The following is a 25,477-nucleotide window of genomic DNA, read 5'->3' as shown; positions in this document are numbered from 1 at the left end:
GTCATGCACATGTTTGAAGCCCTTTTCTTGGGAAGTGTATATTTGGGCCTGGTTCTTGCTGGGGTTGCAGAGTCATGGTTGCTGTGAACCCAAAAGTTTGCTTTCCTTTGGGGTGGGACCCCTGAGGCTGGCTGTTTCTGAAGAACAGGGAGAAGCCAAAGGGGCAGTTGAGAAAGGGCGGGCCAAGCCCAAGGTTCTGGAGCGCCAGACCAGGCTGGAAGCAGCGGCTGCTGCAAGAGGAACGAGGGAACCGCGATGGAGGGAAACGATCCAGGTGAGAGGAGAACCCAGCACTCCCAAATACTTTGCTAGCTTGAACATGGAGGGGAGAGGGAAGGCAAGGAGATCTCAGAGTCACCTGTGAGAAGAAACAGGAGGGAGGGAAGGATGGGCAGCAAGACCAAAAGGCGCTCAAGAATAACTGGCCTGGCCACCCCTTCCATAAAACAGCCCCCACCCCAAAAGCCCCTCCACTGAAGAAGATTAAAATGGGGAGAGGGCCTTGACAGGTACCAAGCCGGCTGAGGGACAGAGGAGGCTGCCAGGATCACAGGGACACTTGGTTTGTTTACCACTTGATTGTAAAAAAAGAAACAAACCCTCAAAACGGTTTACAAAAAGATAAGCCAATATAATCAGAATAAATTTACAACCCTACTTTAAAACATACAAGAGTTGAAATACGAAAGCAGTTTAAAATTACCTCAGCTTTCTAAGTATCCACGTAGGCCTGTTGAAACAGGATTGATTTTAGCAGGCGCTGAAAACCATGTTGGGTATGCCAGAGCTAAATGGTCACATTTCCCTTACAAAGCTCAGCAGCTCTATCAAACCTTCATATTTTTCTCTGCACAGTGAGTTTTCCTTAAATAAGAAAAAGGGGGAAAGGAAAAGCTTAGGCTTAGTGTTGGGCAATGAGAAGCTGGTTAACACATGGAAATAAACAACCATCATTTCCCTCCTGAGCTCTGGGAAACTGCCCTCTGAATCCTTAAGATTTTGCTCTGCATCCATAAAACTTTATGTGGAGTCTTCCAAACATGTTTTATGTATTAAAAGCAAGAAAAATGGGTGCAAAACATGGCCAGAAAGGCCATCAGCTAAGGGATAAAGGGCAGGTTCCCCTCAAATGTGAAGAACAAACAGCACACTTAAAAAAGAAAGAAAGCATAACAAAAATACAGAAGAATAAGAACAAAACAGGGTGGAATACATACTTTCTCATTATCTTTACACAGCCCAAGGAAAAGTATCTCTTCAACTATGAATAGCATATTTTTTGTGAAGAAAAAACAGCTTTGGCTAGGGATGCTTTTTGAAGGGAGAAGCAACACGGTGTTCAACCTTTCCTTGCCAGTTTCCGAGTGGTTTTCAGCAAAGGCTGACTCTGAGTAGACTCATTGAAATTAATTGACCTAATTAAGTAATGATTATTAATTTCAGTGAGTCTACTCAGAGTAAGCCTTTGTTGAATACCACCCACTGTAACCTGCGAGCTAAACATAAACTTGTCAGCTATGTTCCCACCTGCAGGACACAGCAGCTAGATCTGTACAGATAGCAGCTAAACCGTCTTGGAAGGATATGGAGTTGATAATCCAGCTCTTATATATTCATATATTCTTACCAAGGAATATACATCCTGTCTTCTAATGGTGCAATGGATGCAGAAGTAGCTTTCTTTGAATTAGGGAGGCTTACTTTTCAGTGAGGGAGTACAGGATTGCTGCCTAACCCATAATGTATACTCCTTTTAAAACAAAATTATTTATTTATGAAATAAGCAACATCATAAAAGCAGAAAAACAAAAGATTAGCCATCAAAAAATCTGTTAAGATTGGCGGAATCCTAAATATATTTAAAAGCCCAAGTGAGAAGGGTATACTTCACTTATCATCTGGAAGATAACCATGACAGGTGAACAAATCTCAGGAGGGAGTTCCACCGTTTGGGCAGTTCTCTCGTATCCCACCTGTCTAACATTGGCAGGTGTTTCACATCTACATTTGTTGTTGTTGTTACAATTGATTTATTAATTGCATTCTAAACCACTGCCTCAAGGTGATTTGCACATAAAATAAAAACATTTAAAAACACAAAACCAAATATTTTAAAACCAAGACTAAAACCCTAACAAGTGGATATCTGCAATAACGATTCATTTATCTAGCTATGAAAGAAAGCCTGTCTGAAGAGCTCAGTTGCTGAGAATCTTGGCATTCTAGTAAATTTGAAAACTTGTTATTAGAATTTCTATCACCCTTTCCATGTGCAAAATGTTGTATAGTCTTGTTTTCCTCTTAATAACCATGTGAAAAAAGATCACTGCTGTTCCCTTTTCAAATGTAGAATTGAGGATGAGAGAATAACTGTTCCATAAAAAGCAAGCTAAAGGGATGTGGGTGGTGATGTGATCTAAACCACAGAGCCTAGGGCTTGCCGATCGGAAGGTCAGCAGTTCGAATCCCTGCGACGGGGTGAGCTCCTGTTGTTCGGTCCCGGCTCCTGCCTACTTAGCAGTTCAAAAGCACGTCAAGTGCAAGTAGATAAATAGGTACCCCTCCGGCGGGAAGGTAAATGGCGTTTCTGTGCGCTGCTCTGGTTTGCCAGAAGTGGCTTAGTCATGCTGGCCACATGACCCAGAAAAACTGTCTGCAGACAAACGCCGGCTCCCTCGGCTAGTAAAGCGAGATGAGCGTCGTTCACGACTGGACTTACCTGTCAGGGGTCCCTTTACATTTACAAAGGAAGCTGCAGAAGGCCTCAGTGGCCCCTGGGTTTTCACGTGGCTGACTCAACATCTTCTTTTGTGACTGACCTTATGTGGTGGATGCTGAGTTATGGCAACATCTAGACAATTCTGTGTTTGCTTTTGTTCTCTCTCCAGATCCCTGGGACTTTGCAACGAAAATGGAAGAGATTCTGTCACTTGTGAAACAAATGCAGAATGGTATTTTGAATCTATACACCAAATGGTTAGAAGGAAATAACCAGGAACTAAGCATCCAAGTAGAGAACGGGGCATGCAGATGATAACAGCAAAGTGTATAAAGGGTTGCTGGGAACTGGAACAGTTAATTTTATCTGCTCTTAGTACCAGAAAAGCTGGAAAACACCTTTAAAGGGATGGATTTCTGACTTTTCTTTGTAGTAATTGGTATTTACATTTGTTGTAATTTGTTGATCTAGTCATGTCCAGACCATACATTTAAAGCACTTTTATACCTCTTTAACAGGCATGGCTTTCCTGGGAACTGTTGTTTTCCCCTTGCTAGAGCTACAATTCCCAGCACCCACAACAAGCTACAGTTGCCAGGGTTGCCTGTACCAGGAGTCGGCAAGGTTTACCTTGCCTGGGGCGGTTCACTCCTGCCGAGATTGCTCTGTGGGCTGGATCACATCTGTGTAGATGCGATTTCCGGCGTCTGCGTCTGTGCAGACGCGATTTCCAGCGCTGTGGAAGTGAGTCTCCATGCTGCACTGGTGTAGCGCAGCGTGCGGGGGACTCGCTGAGCGGGCAGCTCGGTTCAGAGGGAGCTCAGGGGCTGTTTAAACGACCTGTGGGCCGCTTGTGGTCCATGGGCTGCAGGTTGCCGACCCCTGGTATACAGTAGTATGTTTCCATGCCCTCCAGATGTTTCCATGCCCTCCAGGAGATGAAATACACATTGCATCATTTCTTCTGTGCTTCTTGGTGGGGCATAAAAAATATGTGGTTAATATATATACGGTACATAGTGACTTCATTACTCTGTAGAAGTTGGGGTGGACAAACCTGGGGAATCCATTAAAAGAAACGGTGAGTGGTGTGGAGGCCATAAAGAGAGAGAGAGAGAGAGAGAGAGAGAGAGAGAGAGAGAGAGAGAGAGAGACATAGGGTTGGCACTTACACATGGCCAAAAAAGAGCAAAAGAGGACACTAATTTCATACACTAATGTATATGTATAAATGGCAATTTATTAAATAATTACTAAGCTTTATATAGAATTACGGTACACCTTGCCATAGTGGGGAAGATTGACCACATGAGCTGTGTCCTGGCTCAGTCTGTTGCCCAGGTTAGAGGGACAACTCTTGACTGGCAACTTCTAGACCCCTCCTGCTCCCCCTTTTTTTAGTTCTTTCTCTTTAGAAGTTTGATTGGAGAGCCCTTCAAATAGGACTATACCTAGTCGATAGGATACATGACCACCTAGAGGCAGCATGGACTTGACCTGAAGCTGCAAGGGGAGGGAAAAGTGGAAGATTTGAGGAAAAAATGTTTGTGAGGAGGGGATTTTGGGGAAGGAAGAAAACTGTCCTAACAGAGGCTGCATGAGGAAACATAAAACACAGCATCAAGGCTTGTGAGCTATGTCATGCTGTTCAATATAATCATATGATGAATTCATACAATTAGGATGTTTTAAAGTAATCACTATTCTGTTAGTAATTAGCATAGTTAAGAATCTGGTTAAAGGTAAGATTTCTTCTCCCTTTTGTAGTGGAAATTCTGGAGCCAAAAGTTGAAGAGCTAGTAAAAAGGATCAATAAACTGCAGCAAGGTAAGAAGAGTGCAAAGAGGTTAGCAATGGGTATGCAGAATCTTTTGCAGAGCAAGGTGTACCCTTGCGCAAAGGATGCCAAGTCAGGCTCCTTTGACTTGAAAAGGCAGGATTTTCTAAGGTGTGGCTCCCAAAGAGAAAATGAAAATACAAGAGTCCAGTAAGTGGCACAAAAGCAGTTTCAGTATTTAAGTATTTCTGAAAGCCTCTGTTTTTGCCTCTCAATACTGTTTCTGAATGCATGACTCCCATCACCTTTCTGGGCCTGTTCCTGGGGTTGTTATGGTGGTGGTTGCAAGCACCACAGTACCCCCAACTCCTTCCTTGATGCCTAGTAAGACCCCCTGCTCCATACACCTGTTTAAATTCCCCCTTCTACTCAACTCTCAAAAGGTTCAGGAATCCTGTCATCTTCTGCATCTGGTGGCCCTAGTTTTGGAGATGAAAAAGTGTTTGTGAAGGAAGGAGTTTTTGAGTGAGCGATTGGTGTGGTGTGTGATTGAGTGGTTGCTAGTGTGGTTTGGAGACTTTGTAATAATGAATTGTGATAATGAATGGATTATAATAGTAAATTTTATCTTATTTCGGTTTATATTGACTATTATGTTGAGGCGTGCTCTGGTCCATGGGGTGCCTGGCGTGCTCTGGTCCATGGGGTCACGAAGAATCGGACACGACTAAACGACTAAACAACAACAACAACAACATTATGTTGAGGAGTCAAAGAGGATGATGCCAATTGGGAGGTTCTGAGGTCTAGTTGCAGAGGAGGGTGTTCTCTTGTACAAGTGTAAATCCTTTCAACGATGGGACTCCTTAGTGGGAGCCAGCCCACTGGTTTTAGTTGTTCTCCATTCATTATTTACTCTTTAGTGCTTATTCTTAGTCCTCTGTAGTGTGTATATCTGGGTGTGTTTTTTTCCAGCCAAGAAGATATTAAGTGAGGAGCTCTCTGAGGCAAATGAGCATAGCAAGACACTGCAAAGGGAACTGGAAATATGTAGGTAACTTTAGCACCATGTGGCAAACATGGACTATATGAAGCATTGAGGGAATGCTCACTGAACTACTTGACCTGAATAATTCAAGCACTTCTCTTATTCCAATTTGTATTTTAAGTCTTGATTGCGATTCAGTTGCACCATGTAGCTGTTTTTCTGACTATGGACAACACACAGATTTAATCTGAAAGTTTTGCTCTAGACATAAAAGCTCTTTTTCAGAGGAGCACTGGTGTGTGAATTGAGAACAGCTCTACTGAAAACAACGCATTGTATTTCAATAAGCCTCATTCTATACCTAGCAGGATTCTATTCTTTCCCTGGCCACTGGAGCATTAGCACCACCACAATTTAAGAATGGTTGATTACATTTAAAGCGTACTGTGACTGAGGTTCCAGGTTTTCACTGCTTAGATTATGCTGCTCTGCTTCAAATGCATTGGGGGGGGGGATGCTGGTGACTACTGCTGCCACCAGATTTAATATATAACAGGTTTCTAGTTTTCTCTTCCACCAGCAGCAATATTTAGTCCATGGGTAGGCAAACTTGGGCTGGATCCGGCCCAATTGCCTTCTAAATCTGGCCTGTGGACGGTCTGCGAATCAGCGTGTTTTTACATGAGTAGAATGTGTGCTTTTATTTAAAATGCATCTCTGGGTTATTTGTTTGGCATAGGAATTCATTCACTCCCCCCCCAAACAAATATAGCCCCCCCCCCCAGGTCTGAGGGACAGTGGACTGGCCCCTGCTGGAAATGTTTGCTGGCCTCTGATTTAGTCAATGGCAGAGTGTAGGTAAATAGTGCATGGAGGGAGGCTGCGGTGGCACTGGCACACTCACGTGCCCCAGTCCTGGAAGTGGGCCAACTCTCCTCTCTCGGCCGGAGCTTCCTCACGTGCCACAGCCTCTCTCCGCCCTCCGGGTCAGGCTTGGCCTGGGGACAGAGAAACAATGGCCGGGCAGGCCAGGCACTGCAGCCGCTCTCTGCCCCTGGGATTGACCTTGGGAAGGGGGAGCTGCAATGACGCGCCAGGCGTGGGTGGGACACACAGAGGGTGATCGATCTTCACCTTCCGTGCTCTCCAGCCCCCGCTGCCGGCAGGGCGCGAGGTATCTGAGGGGGCACTTGGTTTCCGCCTCCCATATTGTGCCCCCTTGGCCACGGCCCCCATACCCCTCCACGCTACGCCACTGTATTTAGTAGCTGTGTGTGCTTTAGTGTGTGAGACTTCAGGCAAGTTGATGTCAGGCATTCTTTTAGATATGCCAGTGTTGAGAATAAGCTTACTGAAATTTTGCCCAGGTTGTGCCCAAAGCTCCCTATTACTCTAGTTAACACTATTCATAATCTAAGAATATAGAGGTCAAAGGTTATTCTGTGCAAGATTTATATTTTTGCTAGATCTGTCAAGCTGGGTTTTGGGATGATATATATACATTTTAAAAAGGATGACCAAACCTCTAGCTTAAAGCAAACTACAGATGAAATTATTGGGGGAAATTCCTGTTTGTGTGTTGTTGTTGTTGCTCCTGCTGCTGCTGCACTCTATTTATACTTTTCAGATTTATACATTTTACTGATTTTACAATCATTTTGACATTTCAAAACTTGACTTCCTTCCCCCTCTTTCTGCTGTTCCTTAAATTTTTAATATCTTCTGCATATCCAAATTAACTTAATTTGCTCATTTATTAGTCTTTTAAAAATATATACTCTTATGAAACTGCAGATTATTACAATAATCCTGCCAATGTTTCTATTTGTTTACAATTTATCTGTAAATATTCAATAAACCATTTCCATTCTTTTATAAAAAGTTTTTTATCTTTATTTCTTATTCTTCCAGTAAGCTTCACCATTTCTGCATATTCCGCAAGTTTTTGTATCCATTCTTCCTTTGCTGGAACTTCTTCTTTTCATTTTTGGGCAAGTAGCATTCTTGCCACTGTAGTCGCATACATGAATAAGTTTCTATACAGTTTAGGTAGTTATAATTCCCAAGAGAAAAGCTTCTGGGGGTTTTTTTACGAACATTATTTTAAACATCATTTTCATTTTATTATATATCATTTCCCAGTAAGCCTTAACCTTACTACAAGACCACCATATATTATAAAAAGAATCTTCTTTGTCTTTACATTTCCAACTCTTATTTGATTGAGATTTATACATTTTTGCCAATTTACTCGGTGTTAGATACGATCAATATTTTCATATAACTTCCTCTTAAATATGCTGTAAATTTTATATCCATATTCCACAATTGTTCCCATGCTTCCATATCTATATTATGACCAATACCTATTGCCCAATGTATCATTGAATATTTTACTTGCTCATCCTTTGTCTCCCATTCCAATAATATTTTATACATTTTAGATAGCACTTTTACATTCCATTCCAACAGGTCTCTCTCCAGATGTGATATTAGTTCCCCAAACCCTCGTATCCTGTTTTTCTTAAATTCTTCATTCAAATGATAATTTTCCTGATAATTCCTCAATTTTTTAAAAAAGTATACTCTCCCTTTTGTTTTAATAAATTTCTATAAGCTGTCTACCCTTCTATCATATTCTTTACCGCTATAGCTTCCAACGGTGAGAGCCAAAGTGGTGTTTTACCTCTAATAAATTCTTATATTTATCCCAAACTCTATACAATTTTCCCCCTAATTATATGATTTATAAATCTCTTATGAACTTTCACCTTTTCATACCATAAATAAGTGTCCCAATCATAAATATTGTCATGATTTTCTAAGTCTAGAATATGTGAATTCTCTAATGTCATCCATTCTTTCAACCAACAAAGACAGGATGCCTCATAGTATAGTCTCATATCCGGCAGGGAAAAACCTCATTCTTTTGCATCTATCAATATTTTATATTTTATTCTCGATTTTGGGGAAAATTCCTCTAAAGCATTTTCTATAATGTTCTATCGGCACTTGTGTTGGGAATAGCAGTAGATTAGAAGCCTGGTAGTTGCTGTGATTTATAGCTGGTTTTTTGAGGCCACTTTCAAAGTATCTACATAATAAAATTACCAGTAAGTTCTTAAGAACATAAGAGCCCTGCCAAATCAGACCAAATGCCCATCTAGTCCATCATTGTGTTTGTTTTATTTATTTAAAACATTTCTAATTCTATTTATTTATCCTGCTATTTATTGCAAAAAGCATTTATATAGCAGATAAAAGTGAAATTCATATATTGAACATAAAAACAACAGAAAAAATAAAAGAGCAAATGAGAGCAACTAGTCCAGGCCTCTTTGTGGGCTATGCTGCATTGTGATTTTTTTTTTAATGACCTATGTGGATGTAGTAGTTTATTACAGCTTTTTATTGTTAATTTTTTTTTACTAGGTATGCATTATTTGGGAACTTTGAGTGAATGGCTGATTATGTTATTAATAAAGAAACAAGGTAGCAGCTAAATGAGCTCTTTTCCTTTTGCAGTAAATGCTGAGAAATCAAGCCTTGAGGAAATATGGAGTGAAATGAAAGGTGACAGCAAGAAGGGGAGTTTTTTTGGGGTCTTCAGCACAATCAAGTTTTAGCACACTTCCAAAGCATCTCTGCTTTTTTTGCAGGGACAGAGTCCATTTTCTCAGTACTGGGTCTGATTATATATCCTTTATCTGAGTAAATATGAAAACTTTCCCTTAGGTAGTCCATATACTGTATTACTATTACTTTAACTGCAGTGTGTAATGTGCCTTCAAGAATGACATACCGGTAAATACCTATTGGGTATTATCTGAGGTATCATTAGTGAAGATCAGGGGATGTCAGTGAACTACCCATAAGTACCACGGTGCCTGCCAGTATTTTGTATGGCACCTGCAAAGGGTCTCAGTAAACATCCCTCAGAAATCTACAATACAATTGGCTCTTCCTGCTCAGTTCTTGTGTACACTGGCTCAGCCTCTCCTACATTGAACACATTCCCTTAAGTATGTCAGCATTTCATGGGATGCCAGGACTGGACATCCACCCATCATCTGTTCTGAACAGAGGAGTGGTGCAAAGAACTCCCTGTAAGGAAGACAATGATGACTGATGTAGATGCTCCCCCACAACGGATAGGGAGGCTAATGTCCACACTATTTTGTAGGAAATACATTAACTGTGACTGGTGTACACTTAAATTTTTTATTGTTACATGCCACCCCAACCTCTGAGCAGTGCAAGATTCCAGGGGGGCAGGTGCTTACTCGGGGTTCGTGTTTCCTTTGAGAACAAGGCACAGAGGAGACAGTGGTGTCTTTAGGATATATTGTTTATTTACACATATATACGATCTGAGTCTATGATAAAGGTGCTTACAGCAGAGGTTTTCAACCTTGGGTCCACAGCTCCCTTAACCTACTACAGTACATTCTTTCTGTGGCACCCCAATGGAGCTCAGTAGCTCAGTTATGTCACCTACAGAGCCAGCAGCCCCTCACCCTTTTTGGAACACCCTCCCTTGTGGAGTGTTCCCTTAGCTTCCTCTCCTCTCCTCTCCCCTCTCCTCTTCTTGGGAGTCCTCTGGGCAGTTGCTGACGCCGTCCCTGGTCTCTGAGCTGCTCACCCACCCCCACGCCAAAGAGAGGTGCCTCCCAGAGGCACCCCTCGCCTGTGGAGCTTATAGCCAGGGCTGCTGCAATAAACAGCTGTGCAAGCCTTTGGGAGGCAGAGACATGACAGGGCATCAGAGGAGGGAGGGAAGGAAAGAGGGGCAGAGGCCAGTGTTGCCTGCAGCACCCAGAACATCATTCAAAGCACCCCAGGGTGCCACGGCACACTGGTTGAAAACCACTGGCTTACAGCATTGATTCTTGCTTCTCCCATCACCACAGCAGCCTTGGATCACAAACATCACCAGCCATGGCTCAGCCTCCCTCCAGCTTGTTGTATTCTTACAGACTGCAACTATTTTTTGTCATGGACTGGCTGCATGAGGAGTGGTTGGAGGCTCCAGCTGGAGAACCCTCAGAAGAGGAAGGCTCAGGCAGGACATTGAAGACAAGTCAGGATGAAGAGGGGAGGCAGAATCATTGGATACTGAACAAGCAACAGGCTTGATTGAGAGAGATGTAGGACAGGCAGATGGAAAGGAGGTGGGGGTTGAGGCTGCAACAAATTCCTAGGAGCGGGCTGGTCCTACTGTATTCAGCTCCCCTCCTCCCTTGTCTCCAAGGGCACAGAGGGCTTTGCATGCAGAACAACAATGGGCCCAGAGGTTGCAGGGCCCCCCTCCCTAACAGAGCTTAAGACTGCTGGGGAATCAGGTGGACAGGGAGGAGGCTTAAGCGGAAATAGGAGACACAGATCATCAGTTCTGGAAACTGCTATACTGGGGCCAGTCTTGCCCATAGGTTTCTGTTTGTGTTTTGTTTCCTTGAATAAAAAAATCAACTTTTCTGCTTGTCTCAGAGTCTCTGTGCTGACCTACAGCTGAACCAGCCCTGACATTTTCCTCCAGCTCACATCATCTCCAAATGCAATCCTAAACTCAACTCTGCTTTGTCCCTGCTAACTATCTCAGAGCCCAGGGTGGCACAGAGTCTTTGCTTTCTTGATGTCCCATCTCCCTATCTTTATCTTTGTTTTCCAGCTTTGTTAAAGGCCCATCTCTCAGGCAATCTCCTGAACATGAGAAGCTGAATCCAGCTATTAAGAGTATGACTTCCAGTTTAACTCTCCAAGCATTGATTAAATTTTAACACTTAGTATATTCAGGACTTATGGGTGTCTGGCACCCACAAACTAATAACAGTATGTTGGGTTCAACATAGCTACTCCTTCAGTTTATTTCTCATATGAGGAAGGATTGAGGCAGAACTAGTAGCTTCAAAGACCTGTGTCAGTCAAATACAGGGATTAGCAATTAGAATCTCCAGTTGGACTTTCCTCCATCCACTCCTTGAAATGCTTCTATGAAACTATAATGCTTGTCATTAATTTAAAAGCGAGTTGCTGCTGAGAATAGTCTTTTTGACAAGATACACAATTTTTTCTTCTCTTTGGACACTAAGAATATTGATGTCAGTTGAAAGTTAGAGAACATGTATATATGGTCATGATAGAAATATTATACATAAAAAGAGTAACCAGGGTGAGCTCTTCCCTGTAGGGACACGACAAATTGTACAGCTGCACTGTGAAGAGACAGAAACAGAGATGCAGAGGTGAGCTGTGGTTCAACTGGGTTAGAATGAGACATCAGTCTTATTTCTGTGGTTTATCTTTATTTTGTGTGTCAGATTTCTTAATGTTTTCCTTTTATATCCCCTCCTCCACCCCCCTGGAATTCTTCATAAACCTACTGATGTAAATAGAAACTGGGAGGAAATAAAATTAAAATACTGAAGGGTATATATGTAAAGGAAAGAGGAATACATCAAAACTTTAAAGTTGCAGTTCTAATCAGAAGGATCCATCGCCTCACTCCAGACAAGCCACAAGCTATTACCAAGGTTTGCTCTGAGTGAGACAAGCTCATGTTCAAAATATGTGTTAAGCCAAACCATGGCTTAGCCCCAGGTAGCATGATGGCAGGGAAGGAGTACAGCAACCGTGATTTCTCCAGGAACCTGCACATGCACATCTGTGCTAAGCCATAGTTTGGCTTAGTGTTCTATGAGAACTGTGTCAGTAAGTATTCTGACAGCCTGATCCTATGCATATTTAATCAGAACTTAAGTTCCACTGTGCTCATCAAAAAATTTTTTAGAGGAAGCCCAATTCTACACCTCAGCTTTATCATGTTTATCAGGCAGCAGAAAATGAACCTAGAGTGCAAGCAGCGAATTGAAGAACTCACAGCCAAGATCCAAGAAGAGAGAGTAAAGCAAAGAGACCAGAGGTAATTATAGACTCTGGTCACAAGAGTTTTGGGTTACACTTTATTCCAATTTCAATTAATTGCAATATGTATTATTTTAGCAAGAGTGCCATAAATTTCAGTTTCTGTAGAATAAAGTTGCAATGCTTGTGGGCTGGTAGGTATTGCTGGTAGGTTTAGGACTGATAAAAAAGTACCACTTTGTTCATGTGATGACTCGATTAGAGAGAAGGTTTTGGCCTGGGATGGGGAATATGCACGTAATAAATTATGAAACAATAGGATAGGAAAGGCCTAACAGGCCAGACCAAATAGGCTGGGTGAAATCCTGACACAGTCTTTTACACAGTGAATGGAATTGATTACAAGAGGTAGTGATGGCCTCTAGCTTAAATAGCTATAAAAAGGGAGTAGCCAAATTTATACAGGACAGTCTAGCAATTGCTATTAGCCATGGCAATGACTATGCTAGATCAATGTCTTGCCTCAGTAATGGACTGGGTGATAATAAACTGAAGCTTAAGCTAGACAAGACAAAGGCACTGTTAGTAGGTGGTTCCCTAGACTGGATGGATGGGATGTGGTCTCTGGATGAGGCTGAAGCAGGTATGTGGCTTGGGGTACTTCTTGATCTGCTGTTGATGTTTCAGGCTCAAATGGCCTGGACGATGCAGAGTGCCTTCCATCAGTTTCAGCTGAGCCTCTTGGGCTTGCCGGTCGGCGGTTCGAATCCCCGCGATGGGGTGAGCTCCCGTTGCTTGGTCCCAGCTCCTGCCAACCTAGCAGTTCAAAAGCACGCCAAAAAGTGCAAGTAGATAAATAGGTACTGCTCCGGGGGGAAGGTAAACAGTATTTCCGTGCGCTGCTCTGGTTTCAGTGTTGCGTTGCGCCAGAAGCGGCTTAACTGTCTGTGGACAAACACCAGCTCCCTCGGAATGTAAAGCAAGATGAGCACCGCAACCCCAGAGTTGTCTGTGACTGGACTTAACTGTCATGGGTCCTTTACCTTTTTTTTTCTCTACCCCTATGATGACAGGGAAAGCCCAACTTCTGTTGTCTACACTCTGGTAACCTCCAGGTTGGACTACTGCAATGTGTTACGTATGGGGCTGCCTTTGAAGATGGTTCAGAAACTGCAGCTGGTGCAGAATTTGGCAGCCAGATTGCTACTGGGGCAGGACTGTCTCAACATATAACACCAATTCTAGCATGGTTCCACTGGCTGCTAGTGAGTGGATTCAATTTAAAGTGTAGTTTGAACCTATAAAACTGTATGTGACTCAGGACTTCAAGGACTGCCTCTCTCTGCGTAAATCAATGTAATCTGAGGCCCTTCTTCATCTGACCCCTCCCCGGGAGGTCTAGATTGCAACATGAGAATTGGGTTTTTCAGTGGTGGCCTCCTGCTTGTGAAATGCTCTCCCCTGAGAGAGCACCATCTTTTTCTTTTGTAAGGGCCAGGCAAATACTTTCCTCTTTACCCAGGTTTTCAAAGGGTTTCAGGCATTAATTTATAAGCGTTTCAGGCATTTGCAACCTCTTTTGGTGGTATGGCATCTATCAGACCTGTCTCTTATCCATATAAAATAAAAACATTCCTTCCAGTAGCACCTTAGAGACCAACGAAGTTAGTTATTGGTATGAGCTTTCGTGTGCATGCACACTTTACTTCAGATACCACTCTTATCCATATAGATATGTTTTTAGGCTTTATTGGTTGTGTTTTAGTTTTCAAGTCTCTTTGTGAGAAAAACAGGTAAGAAATATAATAAAACAACAACAATATTCAACCTCCATATTCAGGACAGTATAATTCTGATTATACTCTCCATATTCAGGACAGTATAATTCTGGGGAGGGGGAAGAGGGAGATAGGTATTTGCTCTGCTTATGAGCTTTCTTTCAAGGGCATCTGAATGGTGCTTCTTGAATACTGAGTTCTGGGCTAATGACCCCTTGGTGTGATCTAGCATAGGCAATTTTTAGGAAAGTTCCTTTCTCACCATTAACAGTTTTACTCTGTTCTATCTTGTCCTGTTTTTATTTTTCATGCCTTCAGACTGGAGTTTGAGCACCTACTTAATGAGCTGATGGAGAAGCACAAGAGTCTCTGGGAGCTTTACGTAAGGGCTAGGTTTTTGTCTTTACCATGAACTCAACTACTATAAAGCCACTGCAGGATAAGTGACCTTCAGAAATGTTCATGTCCAAGTGACAATATGTGAATATAGTAGAAACTGAGAGTTGAGAGTCACTATATTCTGCCTTTAACTTTGGAAACAGAGTAACATCAAATGAACTTGAAACATTTGCGAACACCTGGAAATGGAGACTGTTGTATTCTATGCCTTGATTCAGAAATGTGCTAGAATATAGAAGTGCTGAGCAGCAAGGATGGGAGATGGGGACTTTAGCTTTCTTTTGATAGATGAAATGTATGAATGGGAAGATGCTCTGTCTGGAGGAGCAGTTCAGTACATTGGAAATAAAAGCTGTATTGGGGGTGGAAGGAGCATGGGAAGAAGTTTTATTTGTTCACAGATTGGTTGCTAGTTACTCTAGTGAACCACATTCATGCCTTAGCCTTGCTTTCCACAAACTGCACGCCTGTGTCCACTGGCACTTCAAAAGATGTTTCTCTGTAGCTTCCAAAAGCATGGTCAGCTTGCATCATGTAGGATGAGGCAACATAAGATGTCAGACTGAAATGGGCTGAGCTGTTGCCACCTGAGCTCCAATGACACATGGAGCTAGCCTTTTGCCACTATAACTGTTATGAAGTGTGTGAAAGCTACTCTTGGCACACACTGATAGAATTATTGGATAGCTTATTGGTTGCTCTAAAGCAGCAAAAACATACCCAGAGATGGAACCAATAGCCCTATTCAGGTGTTTTGTACCTACTACTAAACCACCTGTACCTAAACCACCAAGTGTCTTGGGCTTGCCAATTGTAAGGTTGGCAGAAGGTAAATGGTGTTTCCGTGCACTCTAGCTTCCATCACGGTGTCCCATTGCACCAGAAGCGGTTTAGTCATGCTGATCACATGACCCAGAAAGCTGTCTGTGGAAAAATGCTGGCTCTCTTGGCCTGAAAACAGAGATGAGAGCCACATCCCATAGTTGAATCTGACGGGACTTTACTGTCCTGGGGTCTTTTACCTTTTTTACTACTACTACTATTAATAATTTTATTATTTCTACCCCGTCCATCTGGCTTGGGATATAAGGGGCTTGTATCATGAGCAGTAAGCAAAGCAGTCAAACTGGCTTCTCCTTCTTGATAACTGTACCACTCCCATCAAGTGAATATGTTTATGTTTCTTTGGCTGCTTCCACGAAACAGCCATTTGGACTTTAAGTGGCCATGCCTACTTCCAATACTGGGTAACATTCCAGCTGTCTTAAAATTGCTTCTAAACATGTATAATAGGACAAATTTTTACAAACATGCAGATGAGTTTTCATGAAGCTTCAACAGAAATTCACAAACTAATGTGGAAGATTGAACTTAAGACTGGAAGAATGAGAAATGGAGAGAGACCAAAACAGGCAGATTTGCCCCTCATTTCTCTCCCTTGAATTCCGTTTGCTGTGTTTCAGGCTAGGGAGAAACCAGCAGTGGCTGACATAAGAGAGAAGAAGGAGTGTTTGCTCAGTGAAGGTGAGAGTCTGTGGCTTTTTGGACACCTTCTAAGAGAATTCATGAAGCTAAAAGTTATCTTAAACATAATTGTTCTACAATATTACTTACTTGTATGCCATCCAAACCCTTTTGATTCCTCCTCTATTTCCCTGGATAGCATGGCAACTGTATTTGTGTGTGCTGTGCAGAATGTGGGCTAACCATTTTTAATGATACTTAACTGGAAGTGTCTGTGAAATCATTAGTGTGAGAAGTGACAGAGCTCCTCACTTCTTCCCATATCAAAACCATTTTGTGATCTTAATAAAAATATAAATTCATCCAGAGGCCAAGCATTCAAGTGTACCATTCAAATATGGGCCTACTTATTGCTAAAAGGGTAGAAAACTGGCAAAGCTACCCCTGTCCCCTTCACCTCTTTTTATACTTAAAAGTAAAATTAAAAACAGAAGTTTTGAAAACAATAAACTCCCTATCTGCTGTATGCAGCAGTTTCTAGTCACAGATTGGATTAGACTGGAGTGCAATTTCTCCTAAAACTGAACTACTTAAATGGAGAGGCATATACCCCCCCCCAGGTACATCAGTTTACACACATGATCTCCCTGGAGAAGCAGCAGAGGCTATGGTGGTGGTGGCAGGAGTGCTTTAAAGAGAAAGTGAAGATCCCTGTTCGGGAGTGGAAGAAAGCTACGCATTACTTGGGAAACAGATCCCATGTAACTAGTACTGAATAAGACTGTACTAGTGCAGTATTACAAAAATATATATCAAAAAACACTTCTTCTGTTGTTGTCTGGAAGTACAGTGGTACCTTGGGTTACAGATGTTGTAAACAAAAATTGCCCTTTTCCCTTATGGGGTATCCAAGAGCCTATATAGAGTCCTTACGTAGGTTCCCTACATACATCACAGAAGGGGTGTAACCTAAGACCACCCCTCATATATATCATACCTACATCACAAAAAAGGCAGTCTAAAACAGAAAATTTGAATGTGTTTTTCTCCTGTCCTTGTTTATCTCCTGTCTGGCAGGTTACTTGATTGGATTGCCTGGGTAGCCTGGCCAGTCCTTTGTAATGATACGTAAATACTTAGTTCCTGGGCCAGGTCACAGGCTCACACCCTATTCAAACACAGACATACCCTTAAGACAGGATTTGTGAAGGAAAAGACAATGGGGAGGCTTTTCCACTTTGACCTTGCAGAGAAAACATTTGCTCAGTTTAGGAATCAAAGTGGCTTCAGGTCGGTCTTCTTGTGCTGATCTATGTACGTGCTGTTATGAACATTACCATATATCTAAGACCTCAAAATTCCTATCACACAGACGCTTCAGGTTACAGACACTTCAGGTTGCAGACTCTGCTAATCCAGAAATAGTACCTTGGGTTAAGAACTTTGCTACAGGATGAAAACAGAAATCGCGCAGTGGCGGTGCAGCAGCAGCAGCAGCAGCAGCAGGAGGCCCCATTAGCTAAAGTAGTACCTCAGGTTAAGAACAGTTTCAGGTTAAGAACGGACCTCCAGAACGAATTAAGTTCTTAACCCAAGGTACCACTGCACCCTCATTTTTTGAGATAAATTGGACTTATTTACTTTGATATGCCTTTAAAAATCCCTGTGTAATATTTCCTCAGAAAAAATGATCCAGGAGAAACTGGCCCATGCCCAAGATGAATTAGATTTGATTAGCCAGTCGGTCTTCATTAAGGAGAGGGAGTTCCTGAAGAGCCAGGAGGCTGCAACAGCCTTGTGAGTATAGGCTAACCTGGACCCTCCTTTAGTGTAATACTGATTAAAACTCAGTTAACCATGTGCAATTTTTAAAGGTATAAACGATCAATTTGCAAAGTGTGCTAAAGTAGGAAGGAAACGATCTTTTAAAAAAACCAAATATGCATGAACCACAGGTGCACCTCGCCCTGAAAGCAAGCCATGCCCTCATAAATGTGGCTCAGTAAGCTAGTAATAAGGGACGCGTGTGGCGCTGTGGGTTAAACCACAGAGCCTAGGACTTGCCGATCAGAAGGTCGGCGGTTCGAATCCCTGCGATGAGGTGAGCTCCCGTTGCTCGGTCCCTGCTCCTGCCAACCTAGCAGTTCGAAAGCACGTCCAAGTGCAACTAGATAAATAGGTACCGCTCTGGCGGGAAGGTAAATGGCGTTTCCGTGTGCTGCTCTGGTTCACCAGAAGCGGCTTAGTCATGCTGGCCACATGACCCGGAAGCTGTACGCCGGCTTCCTCGGCCAGTAAAGTGAGCTGAGCGCCGCAACCTCAGAGTTGGTCATGACTGGACCTAATGGTCAGGGGTCCTTTACCTTTTAAGCTAGTAATAATTCACCTGATTCAGTGATTTTCAAACATTCAACCTAGGAGCCCTTTCCACAATAACTTGACTGTGAAAAACTCCCTGCAAGTTATAGAATATTATGGGGAAATGTTGGTAGTGAATCACAAGTCAAATCCAAATAGTATGCATTGCAACATATACATAGTCTCTTGTTCATTTCAGTGGGGCTTCCCCAAAAGAACATGGTAGATTGTGCTCACTTAAACACATTTCCATGTCTTGTTTTCCTTACTGTCCCAGTATAGAAACTTAGTTCAACTTTTGTATATATATTGTAACTTGGTAGGTTTGTAGTAACTAAGCCAGGGAGAAGGCCATATGGCAGCCCAAGAGAGGCATGAAAGAGGGTGGCCTGAGTCCTATGTCAGATTAAGAGACAGAGGTTCTCCTGTTCTTGCTTAGGAATGCCTCAATGCTTAACTGCCTTTGCCACTTAGGAAGCAAGGTCATTGAGGTTTGGCGGTGCCATTTCCCCATCTGCAAGTGGAGCTAATGTGGCAAAGGACCCATACCCAAATGAAGGCAAGATGTCTTAAGTACTGAGTGCAAACTTAAGGCATGCTGCAAATGAAAAATTATGCCTGCAGGTCAGAGATGCCCCACTGCAGGTCTAATAACTTGACTTCAATTTACAGAGAATAAATAGGAGTATAAATGAAGTATAAATAGGAGAAGACTTTCCCATGTGAGTTGGGTTTGTGGAAGAGACCTGCTTCCTGCCCTGTTTTTTGTGCAGAAGTTCGACAGGTGGATCCCTGGGAGTGGACATCTGATTGCCTTCCTTTAATTTCCAGGAAGCTATTTCAAGAGGAAAAGAAGGCAGCAAAAGAATACCTTGAAGCAGTCTCTAAGTACCATTCTGATCTGAAGCAAAGATGTAGCAGGTGAGCAGAAGGATGGGAGTGAACCGAGGGTTCTAGTTCTGGGATTCAGCTCTGGAAGATTCTAGGCCAGGAGACTGGAATCTAGGGTGCTAGCTTAATCCTCTGTCCTTGGAACATAGTGCTTGATTTTTAAAAAAGGATTTTGCTATGAGATGGAATACAAACTCTAGGCTCTATACCTTATTTGTGTAAATATTGGGAATCTAAAAGGATTTGTGCAAAACTCAATGTTGAAGGATTCTATATACCGTATTTTTCGCTCTATAACACGCACCTGACCATAACACGCACATCGTTTTTAGAGGAGGAAAACAAGGGGAAAAAACATTCTGAATGAAACAGTGGATGTATCATTTTTGTGCTTCATGCTGTGGCCACAGACATGTGATCTGATGGTGAATTTGGGGTGACCCAATGCAAAAATCCTGAGAATTCCTGTGGATCCATGCTTTGTAACCACGTTTTTGCACCATTGCAGCCCCAGGCAACAGTGGGTGTGTGATTTTTCTGGTGCAGGCTGTAGCCATGGACATGCTATGTGATCTGATGGTGAATTTGGGGTGACCCAATGCAAAGATCCTGAGAATCCCTGTGGATCCATGCTTTGTAACCACATTTTTGCATCTGGGGAAATGTTGTGCGCTGCTTCTTCCATATTACTGCAGCTTCCACTCTTTGGAAAGTGACACCTGTGACTCCATTCACTATGCCTCCTTGAATCTCTATGTTCCCAGTTACATTGATTCATTCCACAGCCTCGGAATGATCCCAACAAGATGTGGCTGTAGTCTGTAGCTTATCACTTTTTCAGATATGGTAAGTTACTGAAGCACTCTAATCTGTTTTATTTCTTCCTAAGGAAGAATGAACCAAAACACATAGGGTATTTTGTAGCCTTGTAACAGTACCCATCATATCTCAAATTTTGAGGCCGGGTATCCTGTTTTTCTTCTTTCAGATTAAAAACAGAACTGGAAGAGATGGAGATGGAGGATAGTAGCACCAGTGAGAATTAGCTTAAGATGCTGAGTGCTGCAGCAGAGGATACAGAGTACAGGTTAATTTTTATGGAGTCTTTAAGGCTGTTACTTTAAGGCTGGTTAGGACACTTCCCCATAGGAAGTTGTATGTAAAGCAGAGGCAAACTCTATTGGGAGTAGGGAGCAAGTCTGGCACTCTGAAATAAAACCAGATGAGAGAACAGATTATGAAAGGAGCAAAAGAGAAAGCCAAGCAAATTAAAGGCTTGGGTTGACTCTGAAATATCAAAGTGGATCATGTGTGAGCTTCTAGTGATTGCAAACGGGCCAAGAAATTGGTAGGACGTAGAAACTAAAAGATGTGGGTTTATTGGTCAAAGTGGATTATAGGTGTTTTCGGGCTCCCAATTGGTGCGGCTGGCTGGAGGGTTTTAGAGAAAGAGATAGAGCTCAGAACCCCCCTTTCGGGCCGAGCGGTGGTCCACGGTCTCTCTCACTAACCGGACCCAGAGAAAGGTAAGAAGGAGCAATAGAGAGGAGGGCAGAGAATTCAGTTGCCAGGAGATTTCCACCCCTACCCACCAGTGCACTGGATTTTCTTTTCCTTATACTCACGCGTCTTCAACATTGATCCCGGGATTGATGAATAAGCCGGCTGGATCCCTCTTTGCTCCCCGGCTGAACTCCTAGGGCTTTCGATTACCGCCCGGAAGATGGCCGGGGGTCCAAAAGGATCTTCTCAGGCAAAATGGCCCGGAGCCGGCTGAAGATTTCAGGGCCCCCGGTCAGCAGCTCGGGAGAACCGCAAGCCCCACGTTGGGGCGTCAACTGTTACGGTAAAATCTGGGTGCGGGGTTACTCTGCCACCCAGCTCATCGGACTAAGTCCGCGGGTCCCTGCGGAAGAAAATGAGCTCAGCCGGAGACAGGAGCAAACTGCAGAAGATCCAAGTTTATTGCGCAACAGGTTCAAGGCCAGATTGAACAGCGAGAAAGGGGTGACATGAACTTTTGAAATTTCCCTCCATGTCCCCAGAATACAGTGCAAAATACATCCCAGTTACATCATGAATACATTAAGAAGAGGTTGGGTTACACAGATTACATCACGAATACATTAGGAAGAGGTTGGGTTACACCGGATTAACATATGGAGGAGGGAGGGGGGAATATGCAGAGCTGGAGATATGCGCAGATAAGCACATCCTGAGAAGACAATGGTCCATGTATGGTCCAGTCTGTCACCTGGCATCGCCCGGAGGAAGGGCTTGGCAGAGCGATTTGACAGGATTAGGGTCTTGACACCTTGCTTGAGGGATTATGGAGGACAGGGAAGGTGTCATGGAGTCCTAGAGAAATTGAGCAAATTGGCATGTTGATTTTCTATGAATTTTATAGATTTTAGTCCCTTTTGACATTGGCAATTGGAAATAAATGGATATATTGTAGCGAAGAAGGTGGTGAAGAAGACATGCCCCCCCCCTCCGTATCATAGGAAATACAGTGGTACCTCCGGTTACTAACTTAATTTGTTCCGGAGGTCTGTTCTCAAGCCGAAACTGTTCTTAACATGAGGTCCGTGCCGCCGGCATGTGACTTCCGCTCGCATCCTGGGGCAAAGTTTGCAACTAGGGGCATCTACTTCCGGGTCAGCGGTGCTCGTTACTTGAAGCATTCGTAAGGAGGGTGGTACGTAAAACGAGGTTTCACTGTAAGGTTGTTCTTAGGCAAGACTTAGTTTACTAAACAGTGCAACGCTTCTCACAACACAGAAAGACATGCTATAAGAATTTTAGAGATAATTCTCTCATTTCATCCTCCCATCCCATGGCAGGTTCATGCGAGTGGAAGTTTGCTTTTAGTAGCAAGAAAAATGATAACCCCCTGAGGAATGTTGGTACCTTGCTTCACCCTCAACATTTGCAAGGCATTTGTTAATAAAATAGTTTGATGGATTCTTTGTTTAGTTCTTAATGTTCATTGCTGCAAAGATGCTTCAGCTGCAATCTCCATTTAAAAGAACAACTGGTCTACAGTGGTGGGAAGGGATCCGAAAGAATGGGTTGTCCCTCCCACTCACTCTTTTAGGCAGGATTATGTAAATTAAGCATGTTTACCTCACTGTGTGAGAGGACAGCCCACTTTTGTTCCTTCTTGTCTAGCTCCCAATGCAGGTCACGGCTGACTTTGTTGTCCTTGTTACAGGTAGGTAGCCGTGTTGGTCTGCTGTAGTCGAAACAAAATAAGAAAATTCCTTCCAGTAGCACCTTAGAGACCAACTAAGTATGTTATTGGTATGTGCACAAAGAAGTGTGCATGCACACAAAAGCTCATACCAATAACAAACTTAGTTGGTCTCTAAGGTGCTACTGGAAGGAATATTTTTATTTTGTTGTCCTTGTTGGCATAGGAGTGCCAACCATTTGATTTACTTCCAATATTTTCTGGGATGTGTCTCTGACCTGTGGAACAAGGGAGAGAGATGCCATCAGAGTGGGATCTTCCAAAAAGCAGGATTTTCTGATTGCAATGTTAAACCTACATGTGTAGGGTCTGTACAGAATCTGCCAGTGTAATCCTGCTTCTCATCTGCATGTGTTCAGCCCAGTTCACACATAATGCTAAGCCATGGTATGAAACAAATCATAGCTTACTGCCCATGAGAAACATGTTGGCTAGGGCATGTTGCTCAGTCACCCACCCTCTTCTTCTTGTGCTGTGTCAAGAGGAAATAAACCAGAGTGCTGGCCTATCTTTACATGCAAACCAGTACAGTGGTACCTCGGGTTAAGTACTTAATTTGTTCCGGAGGTCCGTTCTTAACCTGAAACTGTTCTTAACCTGAAGCACCACTTTAGCTAATGGGGCCTCCTGCTGCTGCACCGCCGAAGCACGATTTCTGTTCTCATTCTGAAGTTAAGTTCTTAACCTGAAGCACTATTTTTGGGTTAGCGGAGTTTGTAACCTGAAGAGTATGTAACCCGAGGTACCACTGTACTCATAGTTTATTTCACTCTAGGCAAAGCAGAAGCCAAGGTTTGTTCTTGCTTGCTGCTAGGGCATATGATGCTAAGCCAGTACTCCGGCTTATTTTCTCCTGGCACACAAAAAGACAAGAGGGCTGGGCACAACTGAGCAGTGTGCACCAGTCTGCTCCTCGCTTACAGTGAGCCATTGTTTATGGCTTACTGTTACATGCAAACCAGGTAATCATCTGAAGGGCACAGTTATTTATTTTGTTTCACTGTTACCTCTGCTCAGACAGGTTTTAGCAGGATTGGCAAACCTTGCAAAACCTGCTTGAGTAGTGAAATAATTGGAGAGAAAGATGCACATCACATACGACAATGCTTCTATCAACTCTAAGGTTAAAAAACAAACAAGACTTGAAACACCTGCCATGTGTAAAATTCTTCTTAAACTCTTTAAAAAAATCCATACATCTCCACACCTGGGGGGAAAATAAATGTTGAAGTTAAATTTAAGTTTAAGTATGTGAAATTCTGTGTTCATTTTTTAAATGAAATTAATTTCCTTTGACTCTTTTTTTTTTAAAAAAAATAATTTTTATTAATTTACAACAAAAACACAAACACACAATTTCACATCCAATTTTTCACAGAGTATTTCTTTTCTGGACTTCCTTCAGCTTTTCCGAGAATCATCCATAGTCATTATTTAAATTACGCATTCCTTAAGTTTGTATTGTCATTATTTAAACCTTTCCCTTTCTATTCCCTTTTAACAATACTTTTCAAATTTCACAGTGCCTCTTTAAATCCCTCTAGCGTTATCTGTCCCTCATTTATACTTTTCAGATATTCCACAAATTTTCCCCAGTCCTCGATGAACTTTTGGTCTCTTCAGTATCTAATCTTCCCAGTCAATTTATCCAACTCAGCATAGTCTAGCAGCTTCATTCTCCATTCTTCCACTGTCAGTATTTCCTGTTGTTTCCATTTCTGAGCCAATAAGACTCTTGCAGCTGTCACTGCATATTGAAAAAATTTACAGTCCTTTCTCTTTATCTCCTTTCCTAAAATTCCTAGTAGAAAGGCCTCTGGTTTCTTTATAAATGTATATTATAGTATCTTCTTCAGTTCATTGTATATCATTTCCCAGAAGCCTTTTACTTTCTTGCATTCCCACCACATATGATGAAAAGAACCTTCTTTATCTTTACATTTCCAACACTTGTTACATGTCTTATACATTTTCGCTAATTTTACCGGTGTTATATACCATCTATAAAACATTTTCATAACATTTTCTTTTAACGTCATACATGCTGTAAATTTTAAATTCTCCTTCCATAATCTTTCCCAGTCTTCAAATTGTATATTATAACCAAAGTCTCTGGCCCAATGTATCATTACCGATTTAACTTCTTCATCCTTCAAATTCCATTCTAACAACAACTTATACATTTTGGATAAAATTTTAGAATCATTGTTTATTATTTCTATCTGAAATTTTGAATCTTTGTCTGCGTAACCACATTCTTTAATGTCTTTCCTAAACATTTCATTTATTTGAAAATAGTGCAACCAATCATATACATACTCTTTAACTTGTTCATATGGTTTCATTTTCCATTTTCCTCCTTCCTTAGATATCAGTTGGCCACATGTGATCCAATTACCTCTCATATTGATTTTCCTTACACTCATAACTTCTAGTGGAGATAACCAGTGTGGTACTTTAGGTTCTAGTAGGCTTTTATACCTATCCCAAACTTCAATTAAAGGAACTCGGAAGATGTGGTTCTCAAAGCCTTTATGAATTTTCTTCTTCTCACACCATAGGTACGCATGCCATCCAAATCTGTTATCAAACCCCTCTAAGTCTAACAAATCCTTATTTTCTAATTTAATCCATTCTTTCAACCAGAAGTATTTTAAAATCACAACCACTCGGTATTTTTACACTTGGAAGTATGCAGTGACATCCATTAACAATTACAGTACACTCTAGTTTACCAGTTTTTTTTCTTTTTTATAAACCGAACTCACCATTATTATTATTATTGCTAAACTTGTATAGGCCCTTTGTCTGTAGATCTCAGGGCGATTCACAACCTAGAAATACAAGATAAAAAACACAAAATAAGACCCAGTAACTTCCCTCGCCTGATCGCGATTCGTTCTATTAATCTAGCCTGAGTGCTGCCACCATCAAAGATGGCCACTTCCTGTTCGAAAGCTGAACTGTGCAAACCCCTTGAAGCGAACAA

At 42.2% G+C, this 25,477-nt stretch overlaps 1 protein-coding gene across 13 annotated transcripts; it reads left to right on the top strand.

The window, feature by feature from the left end:
* The first annotated feature begins 143 nt into the window (after positions 1 to 143).
* LOC310696730 (synaptonemal complex central element protein 1-like) lies at positions 144 to 22,199 on the top strand. 13 transcript variants are annotated; one of them, XR_014520698.1, is made up of 13 exons: positions 144 to 274; positions 2,889 to 2,951; positions 4,487 to 4,546; positions 5,472 to 5,546; positions 9,010 to 9,057; positions 11,672 to 11,726; positions 12,314 to 12,403; positions 14,442 to 14,505; positions 15,986 to 16,046; positions 17,669 to 17,783; positions 19,176 to 19,514; positions 19,842 to 20,635; positions 21,740 to 22,199. XR_014520698.1 is itself a non-coding variant. In XM_083482641.1 (13 exons), the coding sequence occupies exons 1-12, from the start codon at positions 256 to 258 to the stop codon at positions 20,279 to 20,281; spliced, it is 798 nt and encodes a 265-aa protein (XP_083338767.1). In that variant the 5' UTR covers positions 144 to 255; the 3' UTR covers positions 20,282 to 20,322; positions 22,079 to 22,199. The 13 variants fall into 13 exon arrangements, 11 of the variants coding, with proteins under 11 accessions (XP_083338767.1, XP_083338761.1, XP_083338758.1 ...); XM_083482641.1 differs by having other exon boundaries at positions 19,176 to 19,265; positions 20,224 to 20,322; positions 22,079 to 22,199; XM_083482636.1 differs by lacking the exon at positions 144 to 274 and adding an exon at positions 755 to 854 and having other exon boundaries at positions 19,176 to 19,265; positions 20,224 to 20,322; positions 22,079 to 22,199.
* Positions 22,200 to 25,477: the final 3,278 nt, after the last annotated feature.

This window comes from Podarcis liolepis (assembly GCF_965112155.1).
Source record: "Podarcis liolepis genome assembly, chromosome: 17".
Lineage (NCBI taxonomy): Eukaryota > Metazoa > Chordata > Lepidosauria > Squamata > Lacertidae > Podarcis > Podarcis liolepis.
This window is presented reverse-complemented; position numbering and strand designations above follow the sequence as displayed.

Bases quoted from the DNA above. Each gene is read 5' to 3' on its own strand.
- LOC310696730 (XM_083482631.1), top strand. From the start codon at position 770: ATGTTGGGTATGCCAGAGCTAAATGGTCACATTTCCCTTACAAAGCTC. The intron at 11,727-12,313 runs GTGAGCTGTGGT...CATGTTTATCAG, and splicing joins ACAGAAACAGAGATGCAGAG to GCAGCAGAAAATGAACCTAG. The intron at 19,266-19,930 runs GTGAGCAGAAGG...ATATTACTGCAG, and splicing joins CTGAAGCAAAGATGTAGCAG to CTTCCACTCTTTGGAAAGTG.